The sequence below is a fragment of the Oncorhynchus clarkii genome, chromosome 7 (assembly GCF_045791955.1).
Source record: "Oncorhynchus clarkii lewisi isolate Uvic-CL-2024 chromosome 7, UVic_Ocla_1.0, whole genome shotgun sequence".
Taxonomy (NCBI): domain Eukaryota; kingdom Metazoa; phylum Chordata; class Actinopteri; order Salmoniformes; family Salmonidae; genus Oncorhynchus; species Oncorhynchus clarkii.
In genome coordinates this window covers 69,925,958-69,951,119 of record NC_092153.1, presented here as the reverse complement: position 1 = coordinate 69,951,119, position 25,162 = coordinate 69,925,958, and the positions used below count along the sequence as shown (strand labels likewise).

General features: G+C 46.5%; 1 protein-coding gene across 1 annotated transcript in view; it reads right to left on the bottom strand.

Annotated features, from left to right (window-relative positions):
• The window catches only part of LOC139413768 (helicase ARIP4-like), a 33,320-nt gene extending 8,412 nt beyond the window's left edge, over window positions 1–24,908 (bottom strand). Inside the window, exons 1-14 of the mRNA XM_071161501.1 lie at window positions 24,781–24,908; window positions 19,836–20,005; window positions 17,934–18,549; window positions 16,029–16,162; window positions 14,212–14,412; window positions 13,489–13,724; window positions 12,806–12,988; window positions 12,511–12,644; window positions 11,436–11,632; window positions 7,828–8,170; window positions 7,421–7,598; window positions 4,420–4,644; window positions 1,323–1,441; window positions 1,025–1,149 (exon numbers count right to left, since the gene is read on the bottom strand). Coding sequence (XP_071017602.1) covers window positions 1,025–1,149; window positions 1,323–1,441; window positions 4,420–4,644; window positions 7,421–7,598; window positions 7,828–8,170; window positions 11,436–11,632; window positions 12,511–12,644; window positions 12,806–12,988; window positions 13,489–13,724; window positions 14,212–14,412; window positions 16,029–16,162; window positions 17,934–18,549; window positions 19,836–19,962 — 2,818 coding nt within the window. The 5' untranslated portion in view covers window positions 19,963–20,005; window positions 24,781–24,908. The remainder of the gene's footprint in view (window positions 1–1,024; window positions 1,150–1,322; window positions 1,442–4,419; window positions 4,645–7,420; window positions 7,599–7,827; window positions 8,171–11,435; window positions 11,633–12,510; window positions 12,645–12,805; window positions 12,989–13,488; window positions 13,725–14,211; window positions 14,413–16,028; window positions 16,163–17,933; window positions 18,550–19,835; window positions 20,006–24,780) is intronic.
• Window positions 24,909–25,162: the final 254 nt, after the last annotated feature.

The following is a 25,162-nucleotide window of genomic DNA, read 5'->3' as shown; positions in this document are numbered from 1 at the left end:
ACTTCAGTTTCTACGGGTCATTGTTTTCAGGCTGGTTGTATTGGTGCTAGCGAGGTACCAAGCTAAAGCTAGCTACCCCAGAAGTTGCGGTCCAACAAATGATGCTTTATTACCAACGTGGTATTGTAAACACATCGTTCGTGGCCTGTGTTTGTAGACTATTTTGTACAGCTTTGACAGTGCTACTGTATCTTTTTTGACACGCAAAGACCCAAACGGAGTTCAATAGTATGTATGTCATGAAGCTAATAGCAGTGACGCTATTACTGTGTAACTCTGGTAGGGCAACATCTGAAAAATAGAGCACTTGGTAGTGTGTACCGGTGTTCGAACAGTCGGTGAAAGCCAACATCACCCACGACAGTGAATGGTTGATTGTCAAGGGCAATGAATTCCATTATCTTGGCTTTAATGGATTTTCACCTTTGAGTTGTCGTGCTGAAATTTTCTTACTCTTTCAAATAACTGCTCGATCCACACAGCAGACTTTGTGTGGGCTAGGTTAGGAATGCTGTGCTGCACGTGTAGCGCAAAATGTTACAAATCATTACATCATGTTACATCATACATCACCTACGTTATATAGGTATGCACGGTAGCTTTGACACCGGTTTTTACATCGCCGTTAAACTAGACATCGGGCCGATACCGATGTTGGCATTTTTAGCTACTATCGGCCGATTCCGTTATGTTCACCGATATATCGTGCATCCCTATATAGGATATGAGGAATCACAGAAAGACTGATTGAGATTAGAGACCATAAGTGAGAGTAGATTTGTTCAGTTAGCGGATTGAAGCCAAAATATTCCACAGGACAGGATGCTGTGAAAACAAGCTAACTAGTCTAATAGTCTGGAACAACAGAGTACATTAGTGGGATCTGGGTTCAAATCACAGCTGAGCTAGCACAAATGAAGAGTCAAAGGGTTGCCATGGAAATAATGATGACAGGGGTCTGGGTAGTAGTGGTTGCCATGGGAACAGGGTTGTGCCGTGTGTGTTTGTGTGGATGATGACTCACTGTAGTAGTTGATGTTGCGGACCCAGGTCTGGTTCTGGCCCTGGTTGTCAGGGGAGACTCGGCCTGCTGGCAACGGCCGTCTGGACAGGAAGCCTTCAATGACCGTCAGGGTGGACAAGCTCTGACTGATGGACATACGTCAAACACACACACATTAAAAATACATTCAAGTCAGTTGGTATCACATGGATACTTCGAGGTGAAAAGCAAAAACACACATTTCGTCTCTCTAAGGACAATAAAGTCTAAGTATGACTTGGATGAAGTGTTCCATGTCAAACATAAAGAGAGGTCCAACCTGAAGACCAGGATCTTGTCTCCTCTGCTCACACTCTCGTCAATCAGGTGGAAGAGCAGCAGCATCTTGGCAGAGTTCTCCAGAACCCCAGTCTGGTAGTTGTTCATGATGTCCTTGGCCTGGAGTGACAGAGATACAGGACAGGAGATGGGTGAATGAAGGTCATTCTTTCACACAAACGAGGACATCTTAGGTTTTACTAGAGATGTGCATCTTTCCCTTTCAAGATGATTTGATACATGGGCTCTGATATGATACAGGAACGATACTTTTTTGTTTGAAAAGATTAGGTTCAATGCGATGCACTAACATTTGTTTCATAAACACATTCAAAAAGCAAACATTGCCCCCAACTGGTAGTGGTGCCCAGTTTCCCTTGTGGCTCAGCTCAGGTGCCTACATCCACCATACTGTTCAAAAGTTTGGGGTCACTTAGAAGTTTTTATTTTTGTATTTTTTTTAAAGAAAAGCACATTTTTGGTCCATTAAAATAACATCAAATTGATCAGAAATACAGTGTAGACATTATTAATGTTGTAAATGACTATTGATTTTTTTATGGAATATCTACATAATGGGCCTCTGTACACCTATCAGCAACCATCACTCCTGTGTTCCAATGGCACGTTTTGTTAGCTATTTCAAGTTTATCATTTTGAAAAGCTAATTGATCATTAGAAAACCCTTTTGCAATTATGTTAGCTTAGCTGAAAACTGTTGTTCTGATTAAAGAAGAAATAAAACTTGCCTTCTTTAGACTAGTTGAGTATCTGGAGCATCAGCATTTGTGGGTTTGAGTACAGGCTCAAAATGGCTAGAAACAAATAACTTTCTTCTGAAAGTCGTCAGTCTATTCTTGTTCTGAGAAATGAAGGCTATTCCATGCGAGAAATTGTCAAGAAACTGAAGATCTCGTACAACGCTCCCTTCACAGAACAGCGCAAACTGGCTCTAACCAGAATAGAAAGAGTGGGAGGCCCCAGTGCACAACTGAGCAAGAGGACAAGTACATTAAAGTGTCTAGTTTGAGAAAATGACGCCTCACAAGTCCTCAACTGGCAGCATCAATAAATAGTACCCACAAAACATCAGTCTCAACGTCAACAGTGAAGAGGCAACTCCGGGATGCTGGCCTTCTCGGCAGAGTTGCAAAGAAAAAGCCATATCTCAGACTGGTCAATAAAAATAAAAGATTAAGATGGGCAAAAGAACACAGACACTGGAACTTTGCATCCTGGAGTCGCCTCTTCACTGTTGAAGTTGAGACTGGTGTTTTGCGGGTACTATTTAATGAAGCTGCCAGTTGAGGACTTGTGAGGCGTCAGTTTCTCAGAACAAGAATAGACTGATGAGTTTCAGAAGAAAGTCCTTTGTTTCTGGCCATTTTGAGCCTGTAATTGAACCCACAAATGCTGATGCTCCAGATACTCAACTAGTCTAAAGAAGGCCAATTGTATTGCTTCTTTAATCAGAACAGGTGCTAACATAATTGAAAAAGGGTTATCTAATTAATGATCAATTATCCTTTTAAAATTATAAACTTGGATTAGCTAACACAAAGTGCCATTGGAACACAGGAGTGATGGTTGCTGACATTTGTACAGAGGCTCATTATGTAGATATTCCATTAAAAAAAACAATAGTCATTTACAACATTAACAATGTCAACACTGTATTTCTGATCAATTTGATGTTATTTCAATGGACAATTATTTTATTTTTTTCTTTTAAAAACAATGACATTTCTAACTGACCCCAAACTTTTGAACGGTAGTGTATATGGTGGATGTAGGCACCTGAGCTGAGCCATAAAGGAAACTTGGCATCTACCAACACACTGGGGGCAATGTTTGCTTTTTGTCTCCCCCCACCATCACCCATGAATGAATGTCATTTTTGCAGATTAAAAGTGTTTCAGCAAGTAATGTATCAACATTTATCTGTAAAATTAGCTATGACATAGCCAATGAATATATAGCACAACTTTGGATTCCACCCCCATCTAATAATCGAATGGTTAGTGAGATTCTCTTCTTCTGCCGCTTCGACCGTGTAGTGCGGGTCGAAAGTGACTGCTGTCCTCGTTATGAAATGATCAACTTGTATACCCTGTATATCTAAAAATGACCATATACTGATTGCTTCAAGTAAAACTTGCATAATTATTGCTGATAGTGAACCTGAACAATGGAAATAAAATGTAATGTAAACCCTGATCAGCATGTACAGCCAGATGAGTTGTGTCTCCGGCAGTAGCTTAAACTACTTTTATTCAGGTAAAACACCATTTTCAAAGCGCATTATATAAAAATAACCTATCAAATTACACCGGTTGTCACTCAACTAATCAAGACTAAGATTGTGCAAGCAATTTTACAAACATTTGAATGCTATCCTGTGACACGTAGATGTGTCAGATGGGCGCACAGCATGCAGTTTGACTTGGCTACTAATATTGCCTGGGGTTGTTTGGCATGCAAAATGACATGTAGATCAATGACTGTCAACATAACGGCATGCTTACTTCGACCCTTAAGAAGAGGAAGCAGTGGTCACAAAAGATTAGGTATTTTCTGAAGGTAGAAAGTTATTTGAGCAGCCCCCAAAAATTATGAACAGGCGATTCGTAACGTTTGAATTGGTTTTCTGACCGATGAATGCTACATTTGGATCGGTTTGGGGTCCCGTGTACCAATGCGCTCATATCTTAAACATTTAATCCGGGGAACGATGCATATTGGCGAATCGTTACATCCCTAGGTTTTACAATTTAACTTCAGAATCCTTACAGTGGAAATTCATGCAATAATGAGAACAGCATTCAGTCTGGTTTAACCAGGGCTGTATTCATTAGTGCACACAGCAGCAAAATGCTTTGCAACTGAACATGAAAACAAGCATTTCTTATTGGACAAACTCAGGTAGGTGAGGCTATAGGTTTCTACCCGTTTCGGCCCGTTTTCTTACTAATGAATAGGACCCAGGCTAACATAGGAGAAGTATCTAACAAGTTCCCAGCCAGCCTGTGGGTAGAGAGTGGTGTTGTGGTGATACGTACCCATGCCAGCCTGTGGGTTGAGAGAGTGGCGTTACGTACCCATTCGTAGGTGATGACTTGATTGGCTCTCTCCTGGATGGGGTTGAGTGGGGGCAGGGCGACGTTGATCCGGCTGTTGGCTGAGTCGGAAACTTTGGCCTTCAGGCTGGCGCCGGGGCAGCGAGGGTTGGAGGCCGCCGTGATGTCATCCAGGTCTAGGTCCTGCTCGTTGGCTAGGTTCTCCTTCTGAAGGGTCTCGTACAGCACGTCAGGGTGGTTCCAGATCTACGCACACATCAATGGACTGACTTTAATAATGTTACTGATTCCAGGTTAAGATCGGGGTGTAATTCCTGGCTATGCTAACTAACCCACAGCACTACCCTATCGTCACTATGGTCTATTGCAGAGGTATTCAACTCTTACCCTATGAGGTCCGCAGCCTGCTGGTTTTCTGTTCTACCTGATAATTAATTGCACCCACTAAATCAGTCTCTTATTTGTAAACAACAGCTGGTGCACGAAATCTAAAGGCAGTCTCTAGATTTTGCTCGCCTGAAGTTGAGTATATTGTGATAAACTGCAGGCCACACTACTTGCCTAGAGAGTTCTCAGCTATACTTTTCGTGGCTGTTAATTTACCACCACAGACAGATGCTGGCACTAAGACTGCACTCAGTCAGCTGTATAAGGAAATAAGCAAACAGGAAACCACTCACCCAGAGGCGGCGCTCCTAGTGGCCGGAGACTTTAATGCAGGGAGACTTAAATCAGTTCTACCAAATCTCAATCAGCATGTTAAATGTGCAACCAGAGGAAAAAAAATTCTAGATCACCTGTACTCCACACACAGAGACGCGTACAAAGCTCTCCCTCGCCCTCCATTTGGTAAATCCGACCACAACTCTATCCTCCTGATTCCTGCTTACAAGCAACAATTAAAGCAGGAAGCACCAGTGACTCGGTCTATGAAAAAATTGTCAGATGAAGCAGATGCTAAACTATAGGACTGCTTTGCTATCACAGACTGGAACATGTTCCGGGATTCTTCCGATGACATTGAGGAATAGACCACATCAGTCACTGGCTTTATCAATAAATGCATTGAGGACGTCGTCCCCACAGTGACTGTACGCACATACCCCAACCAGAAGCCATGGATTACAGGCAACATTCTCACTGAGCTAAAGAGTAAAGCTGCCGCTTTCAAGATGCGGGACTCTAACCTGGAAATCCTACTATGCCCTGCGACAAACCATCAAACAGGCAAAGCGTCAATACAGGGCTAAGATTGAATCATACTACACCGGCTCAGACGCTCATCGGATGTGGCAGGGCTTGCAAACTATGACAGACTACAAAGGGAAGCACAGCCGCGAGCTGCCCAGTGACACGAGCCTCCCAGACGAGCTAAATCACTTATATGCTCGCTTCAAGGCAAGCAACACTGAGGCATGCATGAGAGAATCAGCTGTTCCAGGCGACTGTGTGATCACGCTCTCCGTAGCCGACGACGTGAGTAAGACCTTTAAACAGGTCAACATACACAAGGCTGTGGGGCCAGACGGATTACCAGGACATGTGCTCCGAGCATGTGCTGACCAACTGGCAGGTGTCCTCACTGACATTTTCAACATGTACCTGATTGAGTCTGTAATACTAACATGCTTCAAGCATACCACCATAGTCCCTGTGCCCAAGAACACAAAGGCAACCTGCCTAAATAACTACAGACCCGTAGTACTCACGTCCGTAGCCATGAAGTGCTTTGAAAGGCTGGTAATGGCTCACATCAACACCATTATCCCAGAAACCCTAGACCCACTCCAATTTGCATACCGCCCAAATAGATCCACAGATGACGCAATCTCTATTGCACTCCACACTGCCCTTTCCCACCTGGACAAAAGGAACACCTATGTGAGAATGCTGTTCATTGACTACAGCTCAGCGTTCAACACCATAGTACCCTCAAAGCTCATCACCAAGCTAATGATCCTGGGACTAAACACCTCCCTCTGCAACTGGATCCTGGATTTCCTGACAGGCCGTCCCCAGGTGGTGAGGGTAGGTAGCAACACATCTGCAATGCTGATCCTCAACACTAGAGCACCCCAGGGGTGCGTGCTCAGTCCCCTCCTGTACTCCCTGTTCACCCACGACTGCATGGCCAGGCACGACTCAAACACCATCATTAAGTTTGCTGACGACACAATAGTGGTAGGCCTGATCACCGACAACGACGAGACAGCATATAGGGAGGGCAGAGACCTGGCTGGGTGGTGCCAGAATAACAACCTATCCCTCAATGTAACCAAGACTAAGGAGATGATTGTGGACTACAGGAAAAGGAGCACCGAGCACGTCCCCATTCTCATCGACAGGGCTGTATTGGAGCAGGTTGAGAGCTTCAAATTCCTCAACAAATTAGATTGGTCCAAACACACCAAGACAGTCGTGAGGAGGGCACAACAAAGCCTATTCCCCCTCAGGAAACTAAAAAGATTTGGCATGGGTCCTGAGATCCTCAAAAGGTTCTACAGCTGCAACATCGAGAACATCCTGACCGGTTGCATCACTGCCTGGTACGGCAATTGCTTGGCCTCCGACCGCAAGGCACTTCAGAGGGTAGTGCGTACGGCCCAGTACATCACTGGGGCAAAGCTGCCTGCCATCAAGGACCTCTACACCAGGCGGTGTCAGAGGAAGGCCCTAAAAATCAAAGACCCCAGCCTCCCCAGTCATAGACTGTTCTCTGTACTACCACATGGCAAGCGGTACCGGAGTGCCAAGTCTAGGAAAAAAAAGGCTTCTCAACAGTTTTTACCCACAAGCCATAAGACTCCTGAACAGGTGGTGGTTACCCGGACTATTTGCATTAAGGTTGACACCTGTTGTATTCAGCGCACGTGACAAATAAACTTTGATTTGATTTGAAAAAATGCAGTGGAACTGACTTTGAGGTCCAGAGTTGAGTTTGAGTGGTCTGTGGTATGCCTGCCTGCCTGCCTGTCTGTCTCCGTCTAATTCCATAGCACCAGTACAGCAATCTCAGCCTCACCTTGCAGCAGACGCAGAAGGCCTTGAGTGGGTTAAGGCCCAGCCAGCCGCTGTTGCCTGCCTCTCTGAAGCGGTTCATAAACTCAGTGTAAAGTGCCCTCTGCAGGGGTGACAGGCGCACCATGATCACATGCTCTTCCTTGGAGGGGAGCTGGTCCCGCAGTACGTCGTGGCCTCGCCTGGGACAGACACAGATTATTATCAGACTGCATATACACCTAACCAATCCTTCACAGATCTATAGGAGAGAGTAGGGGTGAGTGAGGGGTTGATTTAGGATGAGAAACCATATTTGACAGAGAGAGGATAGAGAAATCGAGAAAGAGAGAGACAGAAAGAGCGATATAAAAAGCAAAAGGTGAGGAGAGGTAGGTGAATAAATTAAAAAATAGTCTTCTCTGCTCTCACCTCTGGACGAAGCCCTCCAGCAGACTATGGAGGACGTGACTTCGATATCTCATCACCCTGGCATCCTGCGGCGTGCTGTCCACACACTGCCCGTTCAGAATGGGCCTCTCGAACATGTTACTGAACTCCTGCCTGGTGCCCAGGAAATCAGGCCTGACAAAGTCCACCATGCACCAGTACTCTATCAGGTTGTTCTGCAGGGGGTATCCTGTGAGGACCACACGTCGCCTGGAGCGGATGTTCTTCAGGGCCTGCGAGGTGCTGGCATGGCAGTTCTTAATGCGGTGGCCCTCATCACAGATCACCACGTCTGGACCGGGCCTGGCAAGGGCCTTCTCCATACCTAGAAGGAGGAGGAGGAGTGAGAGAGTAAAACACAAGGTAGGAGAATGTGTGTGTGTGTTTGTAGGTGTGTGAGAAAAAAAGAGTAACATAACATAACTAATAACATAAATGATGATGAATGGATAAAATAATAATGTTCTCTGATCTATTATTAGTAGTAGAATGGCATTGCAATTCATCAGCCTTGACATTTTAATATGGTCATTTATGGCGTTTTTTACAAGGCATTACTCACCCAGTGTCTAGTGAACTGCTGTCAGCCTACAGTATTGTATCATTATATTGGTGATACATTATCTCATACTCAATCACAGCCGTATATATTCCCCCACAAGCAGACACATCGATGGCTCTGAACAAACTTTATTTGACTCTTTGCAAACTGGAATCCATATATCCTGTGGCTGCATTCATTGTAGCTGGGGATTTTAACAAGGCTAATCTGAAAACAAGACTCCCTAAATTGTATCAGCATATCGATTGCGCAACCAGGGCTGGAAAAACCTTGGATCATTGCTATTCTAACTTCCGCGACGCATATAAGGCCCTGCCCCGCTCTCCTTTCGGAAAAGCTGACCACGACTCCATTTTGTTGATCCCTGCCTACAGACAGAAACTAAAACAAGAAGCTCCCGCGCTGAGGTCTGTTCAGCGCAGAGGTCTGTTCAACGCTGGTCCGACCAATCTGATTCCACACTCCAAGACTGCTTCCATCACGTGGACTGGGATATGTTTCGTATTGCATCAAACAACAACATTGACGAATACGCTGATTCGGTGAGCGAGTTCATTAGAACGTGCGTTGAAGATGTCGTTCCCATAGCAACGATTAAAACATTCCCAAACCAGAAACCGTGGATTGATGGCAGCATTCGCGTGAAACTGAAAGCGCGAACCACTGCTTTTAATCAGGGCAAGGTGACCGGAAACATGACCGAATACAAACAGTGTAGCTATTCCCTCCGCAAGGCATACAAACAAGCTAAGCGTCAGTATAGAGAACAAGTAGAATCTCAATTCAACGGCTCAGACACAAGAGGCATGTGGCAGGGTCTACAGTCAATCACGGATTACAAAAAGAAAACCAGCCCCGTCACGGACCAGGATGTCTTGCTCCCAGGCAGACTAAATAACTTTTTTGCCCGCTTTGAGGACAATACAGTGCCACTGACACGGCCTGCAACCAAAACATGCGGACTCTCCTTCACTGCAGCCGACGTGAGGAAAACATTTAAATGTGTTAACCCTCGCAAGGCTGCAGGCCCAGACGGCATCCCCAGCCGCGCCCTCAGAGCATGCGCAGACCAGCTGGCTGGTGTGTTTACGGACATATTCAATCAATCCCTATGCCAGTCTGTTGTTCCCACATGCTTCAAGAGGGCCACCATTGTTCCTGTTCCCAAGAAAGCTAAGGTAACTGAGCTAAACGACTACCGCCCCGTAGCACTCACTTCCGTCATCATGAAGTGCTTTGAGAGACTAGTCAAGGACCATATCACCTCCACCCTACCTGACACCCTAGACCCACTCCAATTTGCTTACCGCCCAAATAGGTCCACAGACGATGCAATCTCAACCACACTGCACACTGCCCTAACCCATCTGAACAAGAGGAATACCTATGTGAGAATGCTGTTCATCGACTACAGCTTGGCATTTAACACCATAGTGCCCTCCAAGCTCGAGACCCTGGGTCTCGACCCCGCCCTGTGCAACTGGGTACTGGACTTCCCGATGGGCCGCCCCCAGGTGGTGAGGGTAGGCAACAACATCTCCACCCCGCTGATCCTCAACACTGGGGCCCCACAAGAGTGCGTTCTGAGCCCTCTCCTGTACTCCCTGTTCACCCACGACTGTGTGGCCACGCACGCCTCCAACTCAATCATCAAGTTTGCGGACGACACAACAGTGGTAGGCTTGATTACCAACAACGACGAGACGGCCTACAGGGAGGAGGTGAGGGCCCTCGGAGTGTGGGGTCAGGAAAATAACCTCACACTCAACGTCAACAAAACTAAGGAGATGATTGTGGACTTCAGGAAACAGCAGAGGGAACACCCCCCTATCCACATCGATGGAACAGTAGTGGAGAGGGTAGTAAGTTTTAAGTTCCTCGGCGTACACATCACAGACAAATTGAATTGGTCCACCCACACAGACAGCATCGTGAAGAAGGCGCAGCAGCGCCTCTTCAACCTCAGGAGGCTGAAGAAATTTGGTTTGTCACCAAAAGCACTCACAAACTTCTACAGATGCACAATCGAGAGCATCCTGTCGGGCTGTATCACCGCCTGGTACGGCAACTGCTCCGCCCACGACCGTAAGGCTCTCCAGAGGGTAGTGAGGTCTGCACAACGCATCACCGGGGGCAAACTACCTGCCCGCCAGGACACCTACACCACCCGATGTCACAGGAAGGCCATAAAGATCATCAAGGACAACAACCACCCGAGCCACTGCCTGTTCACCCCGCTATCATCCAGAAGGCGAGGTCAGTACAGGTGCATCAAAGCTGGGACCGAGAGACTGAAAAACAGCTTCTATCTCAAGGCCATCAGACTGTTAAACAGCCACCACTAACATTGAGTGGCTGCTGCCAACACACTGACTCAACTCCAGCCACTTTAATAATGGGAATTGATGGGAAATTATGTAAAATATATCACTAGCCACTTTAAACAATGCTACCTAATATAATGTTTACATACCCTACATTATTCATCTCATATGTATACGTATATACTGTACTCTATATCATCTATTGCATCTTTATGTAATACATGTATCACTAGCCACTTTAACTATGCCACTTTGTTTACATACTCATCTCATATGTATATACTGTACTATACTCAATACCATCTACTGTATCTTGCCTATGCCGCTCTGTACCATCACTCATTCATATATCTTTATGTACATATTCTTTATCCCCTTACACTTGTGTGTATAAGGTAGTAGTTTTGGAATTGTTAGCTAGATTACTTGTTGGTTATTACTGCATTGTCGGAACTAGAAGCACAAGCATTTCGCTACACTCGCATTAACATCTGCTAACCATGTGTATGTGACAAATAAAATTTGATTTGATTTGATAAAGCTTCTCAGAGTCAGTTTTGCATTTTAGGATCACAATAAATAATATTAGCTGGACATGTGGGACCTGATCCTAGATCAGCACTCCTAATTTGAAACTACTACTACTCCGGCCCCAGAACACCTATAGTGGGCCCTGCAGCGACCTCTAACCACTGACCCCTTACCTTTCATGAGCTCCTGCTGCCTCTCCTCTTCGTCCAGGTCGATGATGACGGGTCCCTGGGGCTTCTTGGACTTCCTCTTCCTGCCTGTCACAAAGCTCTTCTTCAGGGACAGCAGGCGGTACATCTCATACCCCATCAGGAGGACACCTCCATCCCTGGACCAGTCCTCCACTACCTTAGCCCGAGCCACCGTGGTTCTGTAGGGCACACACAATCATACGTAAGCAGTGTTACGTACACATGCTCTCGCACACAGGCACACGTCAGGGCTGTCATTAAGTACCTCATGGCTATACCGTACACACGTCAGGGCTGTCATTAAGTACCTCATGGCTATACCGTACACACGTCAGGGCTGTCATTTAGTACCTCATGGCTATACCTTACACACGGCAGTACACAAACGGCGGCAGCACACACGGCAACACACACACGCGTACACACACACACGGCAACACACACGCGGCAGAACACACGGCAGAACACACACACGCACGCGGCAGAACACACACACGCACACATGCGGCAGATCACACACACACACACATGCGGCAGATCACACACACACACACATGCGGCAGATCACACACACACACATGCGGCAGATCACACACACACATGCGGCAGATCACACACACGCGGCAGATCACACACACACACATGCGGCAGATCACACACACACACATGCGGCAGATCACACACACACACACAGCAGATCACACACACACACACACACACGGCAGAACACACGGCAGAACGCACACGAGCCAGAACACACACGCGGCAGATCACACACACGCGGCAGATCACACACACACACACACACACACGGCAGAACACACACACACAGCAGAACACACACACACACGCGGCAGAACACACACACACACGGCAGAACACACACACACACGGCAGAACACACACACACGGCAGAACACACACACACACACACGGCAGAGCACACACACACACACGGCAGAACACACACACACACGGCAGAACACACACACACGGCAGTATACAATTGACACAGTGCAGTGTGTTAGTCAGCTTTACTATATAAAATGTCACATACTTGTGCTCGTCATTGAGGATGTGGACTCTGAAGGTGCGTCCTGTGACGATGGCAGGGTCACTATCAGGGGGAAGGGCCTCTTGGGTGGGAAGCCATAGGTTAAACTCCGCCAGCCAGTTCTGAAGGGTGTTCACCTGGGGAGAAAGAGAGAGATAAAGACACAGCTGTGCTCACAGACAGACACACACACACAGAGACACACAGGGGAGATGAACAGAGAGCAATGGGAGAATAGAGACAGAAAGCAAGGGAAGAGAGCGAGACACACTCATCATCTCCTTAACAGTCTACTCACAGGGACGATGGCCAGTACGGTGTGGGCCCCGGTGTGTCTGAGCAGGATGTCTATAAAGGAGATGACCTGCAGGGTCTTGCCCAGACCCATGCTGTGGGCCAGGATACAGCCAAACCCGCTGCTGCCCTTATAGCGCTCCAGAGACTCCACCAGGTTATCATAGAGGAACCGGATCCCACCAACCTGGGGAGGGAGGGAGAGAGGTAGGAAATAAGGGGGAGGAAAGAGATGGAGCGAGAGAGGGGGAGGTAAGTGGGGGGAAGGAGTGAGAAGGAGATGAGGGATGGAGGAAGAGAGAATTAACTCAATTAAATAACGCATGCAGTGTTAGTGAGTTAGTGTACCTGGTGAGGTTTGATGGCCCGGGCCAGTTGTGGGGTGAGATACAGGTCTTTCTCCTCTGTGGGGTGCTCTAGTCTGTGTGTGGGTGCGCTTGTGTGTTCGTGTGTGTGCGTGAGCTAGTTAACGTAACTGGTGAGGTTTGATGGCCCGGGCCAGCTGTGGAACGAGGAACAGTTCTTCCTCCTCTGCAGTTTGTGTGTGTGTGTGTGTGCATTAGTTAAAGTAACTGGTGAAGTTTGACGGCCTGGGCCAGTTGTGGGGCGAGGAACAGGTCTTCTTCCTCTGCAGGGTGCTGCAGTGTGTGTGTGTATGCGTGTGCGCGCGTGCATTAGTTAACGTACCTGGTGAGGTTTGACGGCCCGGGCCAGCTGTGGGGCGAGGAACAGGTCTTCTTCCTCTGCGGGGTGGTTGATATTAACTAGGACCCTCCCCTGGGCATCTGGTTGGTTGAGCGAGTCGTTGATATGCGCGCCGCTGCTCTCCGCCGTGCCCCCCACACCTTCGTCCTCGTCCTCATTGGCCGACTCACTGCTGATCTGCAGGGCGTCGTCGTCCCCAGAGCTCAGCTCGATCACGTCTGGGAGGAATTTGATCGATTAGATGTATTTATTATTCGGGTAAACAACGACACAGTTAAAAACATCAAAATAACACACTTACTTCCACTGTGGTCCTGGAAGACAGCAGACATCATTAGTTCCGAGCAGGAAAATTGATATTCATAGTTCATGCCATTAAGCGTTCGTAACCTGACAGCTAACCAATTACTGTGTATATATATATTCCTGTTAGTCCAACCAAGTAACGTTATAACTTCAAGGTTCTACCTATAACGTTCTTTGCCCTTCTAGAGATCTGAAAGGATTGGACAGGTCTAAGAAATATGTTAATAGCACCGCCTTACCTTCTGATAGATAATATGGTGTAACTTCCCCAAAGACTATGTACACCAATCGAATAGTCTCAGATCTCCACAAGTGCATAGAGTCTCGGGGTTCAATTTGGGACACAGCCAGAGAGTTGTGGTTGATCCCTTTGTTTGAGCAGTCCTCCTACAGTCTTACCGTCTCTGATAGCAGGTCTGACAGCAGGTCTGATAGCCAGTCTGATAATGGGGATAGCTGGTGGCTTGACATCCTCCTGCTTCTCCTCCTCCTCACTACTGTCACTGCTGTCCAGGCAGATGACGTCCTGCCTGGCTAGGAAAGCAGCCTCTAACGACCCCTGACCTTGACACTCCTCCTCCCCAGGCCTCAACACCGATTCTATGGGAGGAGAGAGGGAAATGCACTGAGAACAATGAGAGAAAGAAAGAGAGAGAGACACAGACAGGCAGGCAGGCAGGCAGAGCAGGATACGGGTAACACGGAACCCAATCCGGCTGCGCGCGTGCGCCATCGTGCGCACATTTATTTTGTCCCCCTACACCAAACGTGATCACGACACGCAGGTTAAAATATCAAAACAAACTTTGAACCAATGATATTAATTTGGGGACAGGTCGAAAAGCATTAAACATTTATGGCAATTTAGCTTGCACTAGCTTAATTTGTCCTATTTAGCTAGCTTGCCGTTTTTAGCCAATTTGTCCTGGGATATAAACATTAGGTTGTTATTTTACGTGAAATGCACAAGGTCCTCTACTCCAACAATTGATCCACACATAAAAAAAACGGTAAACCGAATTGTTTCGAGTCATCTCTCCTCCTTCCAGGCCTTTTCATAATTTAACTTATATGGTGACTGGCATCTAAACTTTCATAGTATTACCACAACAACCGGCAACAGTTTGTCTTTCAATCACCCATGCGAGCAGTGTGGGTGCAATAATTGAATAACATAGATTCCTACATTTATTTTGTGACGCGAGCAGTGTAGTCAGGGTATAAGTGAAAGATCGAAAGAGAAGGGATGAGCACAGTACATCAAAAAGTATTAAATTTTTTGCGGGGGCTTTGTCTAAAATGTACTAAAATTATCTATTTGACATAGGTGGGTTGGTTGTTTCGCAAGAAAACCGACATATGCACAACTATGGGGCAAAACAGACGGGGTTGGCTAAGATTGTTGACAATATACCAACTACATTTTGTCTCCAATGTTTACTGAAAACCCAAATACATTTGCACAATGAGCACTTGTTGTCTCAAATATATCGTTATAGTTGTTGGTTAGCTAGCTTGTGAATTTTTGCCGTATTAGCATAGACGTGACATGAGTCAAAACATGGTATCTAGAACAAGATAAAACTAGCTGAAAAGTGCCACCTACAATTCCCCACATTGCAGCTTCTTGCTAGCTATCTAGACATTCATAATCACAACCCCACACATACCTCTGCCCCACCTAAATTTTAATAAAACAGTTTGAGTGCACCCCATAAAAAAGAGGCACCGGTAGAAGTGGCGCTACAGTCAGTGGCTCCATGTGTAGCAAGTGAAGTGGGAGATTTCTAATCAATGGTAAATGGAATTTAAATAACCAAATTAAGTTGGCTAAATAAGAAGGCGTAGGCTACAATGATCAACCAACAAGTAGGCCGTTTCATATCAAGTTGTTGTAGACAAGGACGCCTCAAAATAGCCTTAATTAGCCATGCTACTTTAGCTAGCTAGTTGGCTACTGTAGCTAGCTAGATTCTTTACACCGATTTTATACAGCAAAGACAGGCCGCAACAAATTTGTCTAAATTGCACGATTCGGTTTGGTTACTTTCTCTCTTAGTCCTACACACATTGACTGTCACATTCACTGGCCCCCACCCTTCCCCCACTCTTCTGCTGAAATAAGCAGAGCTCTCTCGCAAGCGCATCTCCATTGAAGACCCCCCCCCCAAATGCATTTTCTTTGTCCAGAGGGTGGTTTGGGGTAGAACTCTCACCTGGGGGAGGACAATCTGTGACAGGTGGTGCTGTATAGTCCTTCCTCTGCTGCTCCAGACGCCTCAGCCTCTCTAACTCCTCCTGCTGGGCTGCCTTGGTTACTGCTTCCATCTGGTGCTCCTTTAGCAGCTTCCTGTTCGGAGGAGAGGAGGACGGGTTAGAGGAGAGGAGGACTTGTTAGACGAGAGCACAGAAGACTGGTTAAAGTAGATGAGGACGGAGGGGGGTGGGTCAGAAGAGGACGGAGAGGGGCGGGTCAGAGCAGAGGAGGACGGAGGGGGGCGGGTCAGAAGACAGGAGGACGGAGGGGGGCGGGTCAGAAGAGGACGGAGGGGGGCGGGTCAGAGGAGGACGGGGGAGCGGGTCAGAAGAGAGGAGGACGGAGGGGGGCGGGTCAGAAGACAGGAGGACGGAGGGGGGTGGGTCAGAAGAGGACGGAGGGGGGCGGGTCAGAAGAGAGGAGGACGGAGGGGGGCGGGTCAGAAGAGTGGAGGGCGGAGGGTCAGAAGAGAGGAGGACGGGGGGGGCGGGTCAGAAGAGAGGAGGACGGAGGGGGGGCGGGTCAGAAGGGAGGAGGACGGAGGGGGGCGGGTCAAAAGAGGACGGAGGGGGGCGGGTCAAAAGAGGACAGGATAGCGGGTCAGAAGAGAGGAGGACGGAGGGGAGCGGGTCAGAAGGGAGGAGGACGGAGGGTCAAAAGAGAGGAGGACGGAGGGGGGGCGGGTCAAAAGAGAGGAGGACGGAGGGGGGGGCGGGTCAGAGGAGGACGGGGGAGCGGGTCAGAAGAGAGGAGGACGGCGGGTCAGAAGGGAGGAGGACGGAGGGGGGCGGGTCAAAAGAGAGGAGGACGGAGGGGGGCGGGTTAGAAGAGAGGAGGACGTATGTGGGTGGGTCAGAAGAGGACGGAGGGGGGCGGGAGGAAGGGGGAGCGGGTCAGAAGAGAGGAGGACGGAGGGGGGAGGGTCAGAGGACGGGGGAGCGGGTCAAAAGAGAGGAGGACGGAGGGGGGCGGGTCAGAGGAGGACAGGGGAGAGGGTCAGAAGAGAGGAGGACGGAGGGGGGCGGGTCAAAAGAAAGGAGGACGGGGGGGGGGGGGGGGGGGCGGGTCAGAGGAGGACAGGGGAGAGGGTCAGAAGAGAGGAGGACGGAGGGGGGCGGGTCAGAAGAGAGGAGGACGGAGGGGGGCGGGTCAGAAGAGAGGACGGAGGGGGGCGGGTCAGAAGAGAGGAGGACGGAGGGGGGCGGGTCAGAAGAAAGGAGGACAGAGGGGGGCGGGTCAGAAGAGAGGAGGACGGAGGGAGGCGGGTCAGAAGAGAGGAGGACGGGGGGCGGGTCAGAAGAGAGGAGGACGGAGGGGGGCGGGTCAGAAGAGAGGAGGACGGAGGGGGGCGGGTCAGAAGAGAGGAGGACGGGGGGCGGGTCAGAAGAGAGGAGGACGGAGGGGGGTGGGTCAGAGGAGGACAGGGGAGAGGGTCAGAAGAGAGGAGGACGGGTCAGAAGAGAGGAGGACGGGTCAGAGGAAAGGAGGACGGGTCAGAGGAAAGGAGGACGGGTCAGAGGAAAGGAGGAAGGGCCAGAGGAAAGGAGGACGGGTCAGAGGAAAGGAGGACGGGTCAGAGGAAAGGAGGACGGGTCAGAGGAAAGGAGGACGGGTCAGAGGAAAGGAGGACGGGTCAGAGGAAAGGAGGACGGGTCAGAGGAAAGGAGGACGGGTCAGAGGAAAGGAGGACGGGTCAGAGGAAAGGAGGACGGGTCAGAGGAAAGGAGGAAGGGCCAGAGGAAAGGAGGAAGGGTCAGAGGAAAGGAGGACGGGTCAGAGGAAAGGAGGAAGGTTCAGAGGAAAAGAGGGGGATAGGTTAGAAGAGGGTGCATTATACATTGGCACCGCCCTATCAAACAAATACCTGATGTTCTTCCTCATGTGTGCTGGTTTAGAGGTCTTAGCAGGCTTAGGGTCCTTAGACTTGGAGACCCTCGGTTTCTTCTTTTTGCCCACAGAGGGCTTGTTCTGGCTGGGGCTCTCAGGACCAGACGAAGGGGCTTGGGACTTTGAAGCCTTGGAGGCCCCTGGTTTCTTCTTTTTGCCCACAGAGGTCTTGTCCTGGCTGGGGCTCTCAGGACCAGACGAAGGGGCCCGGGACTTTGAAGCCTTGGAGGCCCTTGGTTTTTTCTTTTTGCCCGCAGGGGGGATGTCCTGGCTGGGGCTCTCAGGACGGGACGGGGGCTGGGAGCGAGACGCAGGTCTCGAGTTGGGCTGAGAGGAAGGCCTGGAGGCGGGCTTTTTGTCCACAGAGGAGTTGTCCTGACTGGGGCTCTCAGGACGGGATGGGGGCTGGGAGCCATCGCCAGACGGGGGCTTGGAGCGAGACGCAGGTCTCGAGTTGGGCTGGGAGGAAGGCCTGGAGGCAGGCTGAGACGGGGGCCCAGAGGTAGGCTCTTCCGAGGGTGAGGTAGCTGAGGGGGAGTCCCTCCCTCCCTGGGTCTCCATCTCTGTACTGCCATGGCCACTCTCTGGCCGCTCTGTGGGACAGAGGAGCAGAGAATGACATCAATCAGTCAACTAATTATTAAATCAGTGTCTGGGAAACTGGCCAATAGGGTTAGAGAAATAGACAAACCCTTTTGGGAAAGCATTGTTTGTTGGGAACTTTCTCCAATCCCCCTTGGACACTATTTGTACAACTGACTAGATATCCCCCTTTCCCTTACAGAAGCATTGGTTGATCAGTTTCTGGGGTACTTTCAATGGAGAATCTCAATTGAACAACATTCTAAGTCCAGGATCAGGCTTAATGATGTGTCTTGGAAATCGTCCTTAAATCCTAACTCTTGTATTCTTTAATGAGCCAAATAATCATTTTCTCTATGGTTCATTCATTGCTATTACTGTATGACCCCAGTAAGACATGTTACATACAGTGTTTGCGTCCCAAATGGAACCCTATTTCCTTAATAGTGCACTACTTTTTACAAGAGCCCTTAGGGCCCTGGTCAAAGGTACAGCACTAGAAAGAGAATAGGGTGCCATTTGGGATGCATCCAGTGTCTTCATTAGTCTCCCATCCTTCTAGGCAGCCAGGCTGTGAGAGTTAGTGGGGCCTTGCCTGGTGTTCCTTACCCCTGGAAGCCTCTCACATTCTTGGCATTGAACACATAGTTTGGAGGCGTTGCTCAGAGCAGATGCAGGCAGCTCCAGGATGGAAGTTTCATTCCAGCAGCATTCATCAGAACCTGCATTCTTCTGCCTGTGGTTCTGTCTGTTCTAACATGTTGCTGACACTAGTCCGTCTGTAACAATGTGGGACACGGTGGCTCTGAAGACTCTCTCCAAGTGCCTGGCTCACTATCTGACTGTTGTGTGTCCCAAATGGCACTCTATTCCCTCTGTAGTGCACTACTTTTGACCAGGTACCATAGGCCTGGTCAAAAGTAGGGAATGGGGTGCCATTGGGGACACGTTCTCTGTGTAATTGATTGGTTGACTACATAAGTTCACATTTGAAATAAAGATGTTTTGCGTCAGACTGCTGTACAACCATTTTAAAACAGACTCCGCGATATGACGATACTCGCACAGAGTATCTGCCAATGTGGATGGGTACGGTTCGCTCTGCTGCAACGTGTTAGCTGCAGCACAACAGTGGACAAGTGCTGTTTACTTTATGTATCACCTACTCTACCTTTAACAGATATAGTATTTAAAGTGAATTAGAATGACTTTTAGAATGTATTAATTGTGGTATTAATTGTGAGTAGTAAACTAGAGGCAAATCTACGGAGTTGACACCTTCCCCCCCGCCACTCACCGACTGCATCATCTTCATCATCCCCATCGTTGTCACCCTCATCATCAATCTCCTCCTCTTCCAGATCCTCCTCTTCACTGTTAACGCTGGGGTCCAGGTCACTTCCTGAGATCGATTCTTCAGACATGGCGTCCCACAGAGCATTACCTACACATCCTCACTTGGGGTACCTGCAATCAAATAGAGTACACACCCCTTTAGCCATTATGTCAAACAACAAAGCAGAGACCCCATTTAAAGGGGTAGGTGACCTAGGCCAATTCAGGGTAAGGAAACATATACGTAATTTTGGCGAACTCTCTTTAAGCTTGGCAAAATGTGCGGAGTTTATTGTTGTGAAGTGGGCTGTCTTGTTGGGGGTTGGAAAATAGAACGAAAATGTGGAAAGACAACAAAAGCATGATAACATAAATCACATCAGCAAGTAGATGGTTATCAATCACATGGTTTCATTCATCACTAAGACAGAGAAGTGCTTGCAATAGAACAATACAGTAGATGATAAACCGTCATCACTTTACTCTGCCTCTTCTAAAGCCTGCATTCTCAAAGAGTCAGAGAAAAAAAGAGTAAAAGGAGCTTGTGTGTGTGTGTGTGTATTTATGTGTGTGAGCGAGAGACAGAGAGAGCGTGAGCGAGCTGGCCAATTACATAAGACCTAAGTTACATAACTGGCCATTGCCACTCAGGCTGTGCCTTCCCTTGAACAGGCTAACCCAATAGACACAGAGAGCATGGTCTCTCTGCCCCTTTCCTCTCACCTCACTCACATACAAAAGCCTACATAGAGTCTCAGGGCAGGTCCGAAACGGTTCCTTCAGATGGTTATGAAACGACTGTGTCAGGTCCGAGTGTCACAGATCCCGCCCACACACGCAAGACAGACATTCTCTCACGCACTTCAAGTCTACCGTTCTCCTATTAATGAAAGATGCAGAGTGTGCTGCAAAGCTAGAAATGAGATATTTTATGTCATGTCTCTTATAAATGTGTGGAGTAGCAAACTTGGCAAGGCTCATACTTGGTCATAAGAGTTGACGGGCAAACTACAGTGCCTTCAGAAAGAATTCACACCTCCTGAATTTTTCCACATTTTGTTATGTTACAACCTGAATTTAAAATGGATTACATTTAGATTTTGTGTCACTGACCTACACACAATACCCCATAACGTGAAAGTGGAATTATGTTTTTCAACATTTTTACAAATTAATTCAAAAGGAAAAGCTGAAATGTCTTGAGTCAATAAGTTAGTGTTTCCAAACTCAGTCCTCGGGAACCCAAAGGGTGCGCGTTTTGGTTTTGCCCCCAGTACTACACAGCTGATTAAAATAATCAACTAAACTTTAAGATTTGATTATTTGAATTGTCTGTGTAGTGCTCGGGCAAAAAACAAAACGTGCACCCCATGGAGTCCCGTGAACAGAGTTTGGGAAACACTGCAATAAGTATTCAAACCCAGCGTCATGATAAGCCTAAATAAGTTCAGTAGTAAAAAGGTGATTAACAAGTCACATAAGTTGCATGGACTCACTCTGTGTGCCATAATAGTGTTTAACATGATTTTTGAATGACTACCTGATCTCTGTACCCCACACATACAAATAATTGTAAGGTCCCTCAGTCAAGCAGTGAATTTCTAACACAGGTTCAACCAAAAAAACAGGGAGGTTTTCCAATGCCTCGCAAAGAAGGGCACCTATTGGTAGATGGGTAAAAATAAAATAAAAGCAGACAATGAATATCCCTTTGAGCATGGTGAGGTCAATTAATTACACTTTGGATAGTGTAGCAATACACCCAGTCAGTACAAAGATACAGGCGTCCTTCCTAACTCATACAGACCCTGGAAACCGCTCTTGGATTTCACTGAGGCCAATGGTGACTTTATTAAAACAGTTAGAGTTTAATGGCTGTGATAGGAGAAAACTGAGGATTGATCAACAACATTGTAGTTACTCAACAATACTAACCTAAATGACAGAGTGAAAAGAAAGCTTGTATGGAATAAAAATATTTCAAAACATGCATCCTGTTTGCAATAAATAAAAAAAACAGCAAAAAATGTGGCATAGAAATTAACTTTATGTCCTGAATACAAAGCGTTATGCTTGGGAGGCAAATCGAACACAACACATCAAGGAGTAACCACTCCACATATTTTAAAGTCTGGTGGTGGCTGCATCATGTTATGGGTATGCTTGTCATCAGCAAGGACAAGGGAGGTTTTTTCTTTGGATAAAAATAAATGGAATAGAGCTAAGCACAGGCAACATCCTTGAGGAAAACTTTGATCAGTCTGCTTTCCAACAGACAAATGTACCTTTCAGCAGGGCAATAACCTAAAACACAAGGCTAAATATACACTGGAGTTGCTTACCAAGACGACACCAAATGTTCCTGAGTGGCCTAGTTACAGTTGACTTAAATCTGCTTGAAATGAATGGCAAGACATGAAAATGTCTGTCTAGAAATGAGCAACAACCAGATTTAAGAATTTTAAAAAGAGCAATGTGTAAATGTTGTACAATCCAGGTGTGCAGTTGTAATCGCTGCCAAAGGTGATTCTAACATGTATTGACTCAAGGGTGTGAATAGTCATATAAACTGAGATATTTCTGTATTTCATTTTCAATACATTTGCAAACATTTCTAGAAACCATAAAAGGAGGCTTGTATAATGCAGAGATGACACTTTACTTAAATATGTATTTTATTTAAGATATTAGAAACACAATGTTGAAGTAAAGACCCGTCAACTAAAATCAACACTTGTATTTAGTTGGGGATATATTATTTGCCTTCAGTAAGTTTAAGAAACATTGCTTTGTGCCTTGTAATTTTGTTACCAAAAACCCATGTCTCAGAAATGTTCTAATTTCTCTCCCTCGTGGAGGATAATGAAAGTTCACAGAAGTAACAGAAGTTAATTGTAGTGTTTTGCAGATTTTTTTATTTATTAATTCAACTAGGCAAGTCAATTAAAAACAAATTCTAATTTTAAAATGATGGCCTACCCCAGCCAAACCCTCCCCTAATCCGGACGAAGCTGGGCCAACTGTGCGCCGCCCTATGGGACTCCCGATCACGGCCGGTTGTGATACAGCTCGGGATCGAACCAGGGTCTGTAGTGACTGACGCCTCTAGCACTGAGATGCAGTGCCTTAGACCGCTGCGCCACTCAGGGGACCTGACATCAATTTTGTTTAGGAATTATTAAGTGATTAAAACTCTAATTTTCCCCCAAAAAATCAGTAACAGAATTTCGCCATTGAATTAGCTACAATAATCATAGTAGTCACAAACCACAGTTTGCCACTGTCCTCCCACTGACATACTGTTATGTACAGCTCATATGTTTTTTTCTTCTTCTATTTCTGTCATCTGGTGCTCAAAGCAAGACTGTGAAAACAGTCTGGACAACCCTCCCTCTCACTCACCAGTTAATGTCACCTACCCTCATTCCATTTACTGTAACAAGCATCCTGAAAAGTAGTTGAAATCTGGTGTCAGCCCTGACCAGACCGAATCTGAACCCATCATAGACGTCTATGTTTCACAAGTTTGGACAACACAGTAGAGAAGTTGTATGATTTGTTAAACTTAAAACTTAAACTTAAAATCAATGGCTTTTGTTTGGCATGCATTTTAAAGTGACAAATGAGTCAAATCGTAATTATGTTAGGGTGGAATTGCCTATATCTCTCACTAGCTGTGTTATTCAGGTTTTCTATGTAGGCTAACAGGGACTGTATTCATAAAGCGACTCACAGTAGGAGTGCTGATCTAGGATCAGGTTCCCACTGTTCATAAATTATTATATAAAAGGCTAAACTGATCATAGACCAGCTTTGTGGATAGGGGCCCAGAGCTGATTGAGAGAACACTAGAGGTGAAAACCTTGTGTAAAAAAACTAAATGTAGTGTCAAATCTGACAGAGGAAGAAAGCTGCAGCATTGAACACAGTCAGAATCACAGATCGCCGCCTGCCTCTCAAACTCAAAAATCTCAACATTCAGTTTCTTTGTGATCTGTATCCATGGTGAACCCAGATAGAGTCAGCCGATACATTATAAGGTTTTCAATAATACATGCATGTCCAGCATAAAATATTTATACATTCCTGCACAGCTGCTTACAAAATATTAACTGTATGGCCACTACACTGAGCAGCATGTAATAATACCTCTCCTCCTGCATATCAAACTATGATCCCAAGGCAATAATTGTGTGTTTTTTGAATTTAGATTTAAGAAAACATAACTTCCTCTCCCACACACTACTACTGAGCCATAGTGCAGTGTGTTACATAAACATGCTTAATAAATGCAAAATATTATATCCAACTCTAGCTTCTGTAAGTAGCTATGACGAACAGCCATAAATAGGTAGCCGATACCTGGCTTACTTGTTTTCTGTACCCACCCTCCTAACGTTTAATATGTTATTAGCTAGCGAACATCAACATTATAAAAAATGTAGAATCTACGAATATTAGCAAGCAAATCAGATACTGGGTTTTTGAACGCTAATCTGGGTTGGAACACTGCTAAGAAATAGCTAGTTAGCTAGCTAACGTTAGCACTAGCTACCGTGCCCATTCAAAAGACAGTATTATTCTAAGGCTGGGTAAACTAGCTACAGCGATAGCTATAACCAGATTATCTACTATCTTTTGTTTTGCCACAATTAGTTAGCTAGCTAAATCTGAACGATTTCTATGAATATGAACAAACAAGTCGTACTAAATACAGCCAGATAGCAGCTAGTTCGTGCGTGATTGAGCAGCTAGCTTGTTGTTAGCGAGCTAGCATCATGTTAGCATACAAATCGCTGTTTTCAGCCAACGTCTATTGTCCAGGGGATGGCTAATCTAGAAAGCCCCCTATGTTACTGAAAAACAAGTTAAATTCGAAACAAAAACGTGCCAAACTATGTACTTACATTTTGCATTCCCTTAGGAAATAGTGACGATATGTTAATGATTAATCTTTTTTTTTATAAACAGTGTAGCTAGCTATTTTTTGATTCCCCCCTCACAGTTTCTTCAAGGGTAACAGTAACAATGTTCCCTGCACGCATGGAAAAACAACACGCCAGAACATAGTTCCGGAGGACCACTCTTATTCCCCAAAACGGTTTAAAAGCAGCCCAAAACTGCTTTCAGACAGGGCCCAAAACTCCTATTTTATTTAAGTTTGTGTTGTACTCAGCAACACGAAATAATCGACTCAATGATAATAGCATAGTAATTAGAGCATTTATGTAATTTGCCTATAAATGCACACCACGAGAAAGTATATTATGGCGCCATCTGCTGGATAAA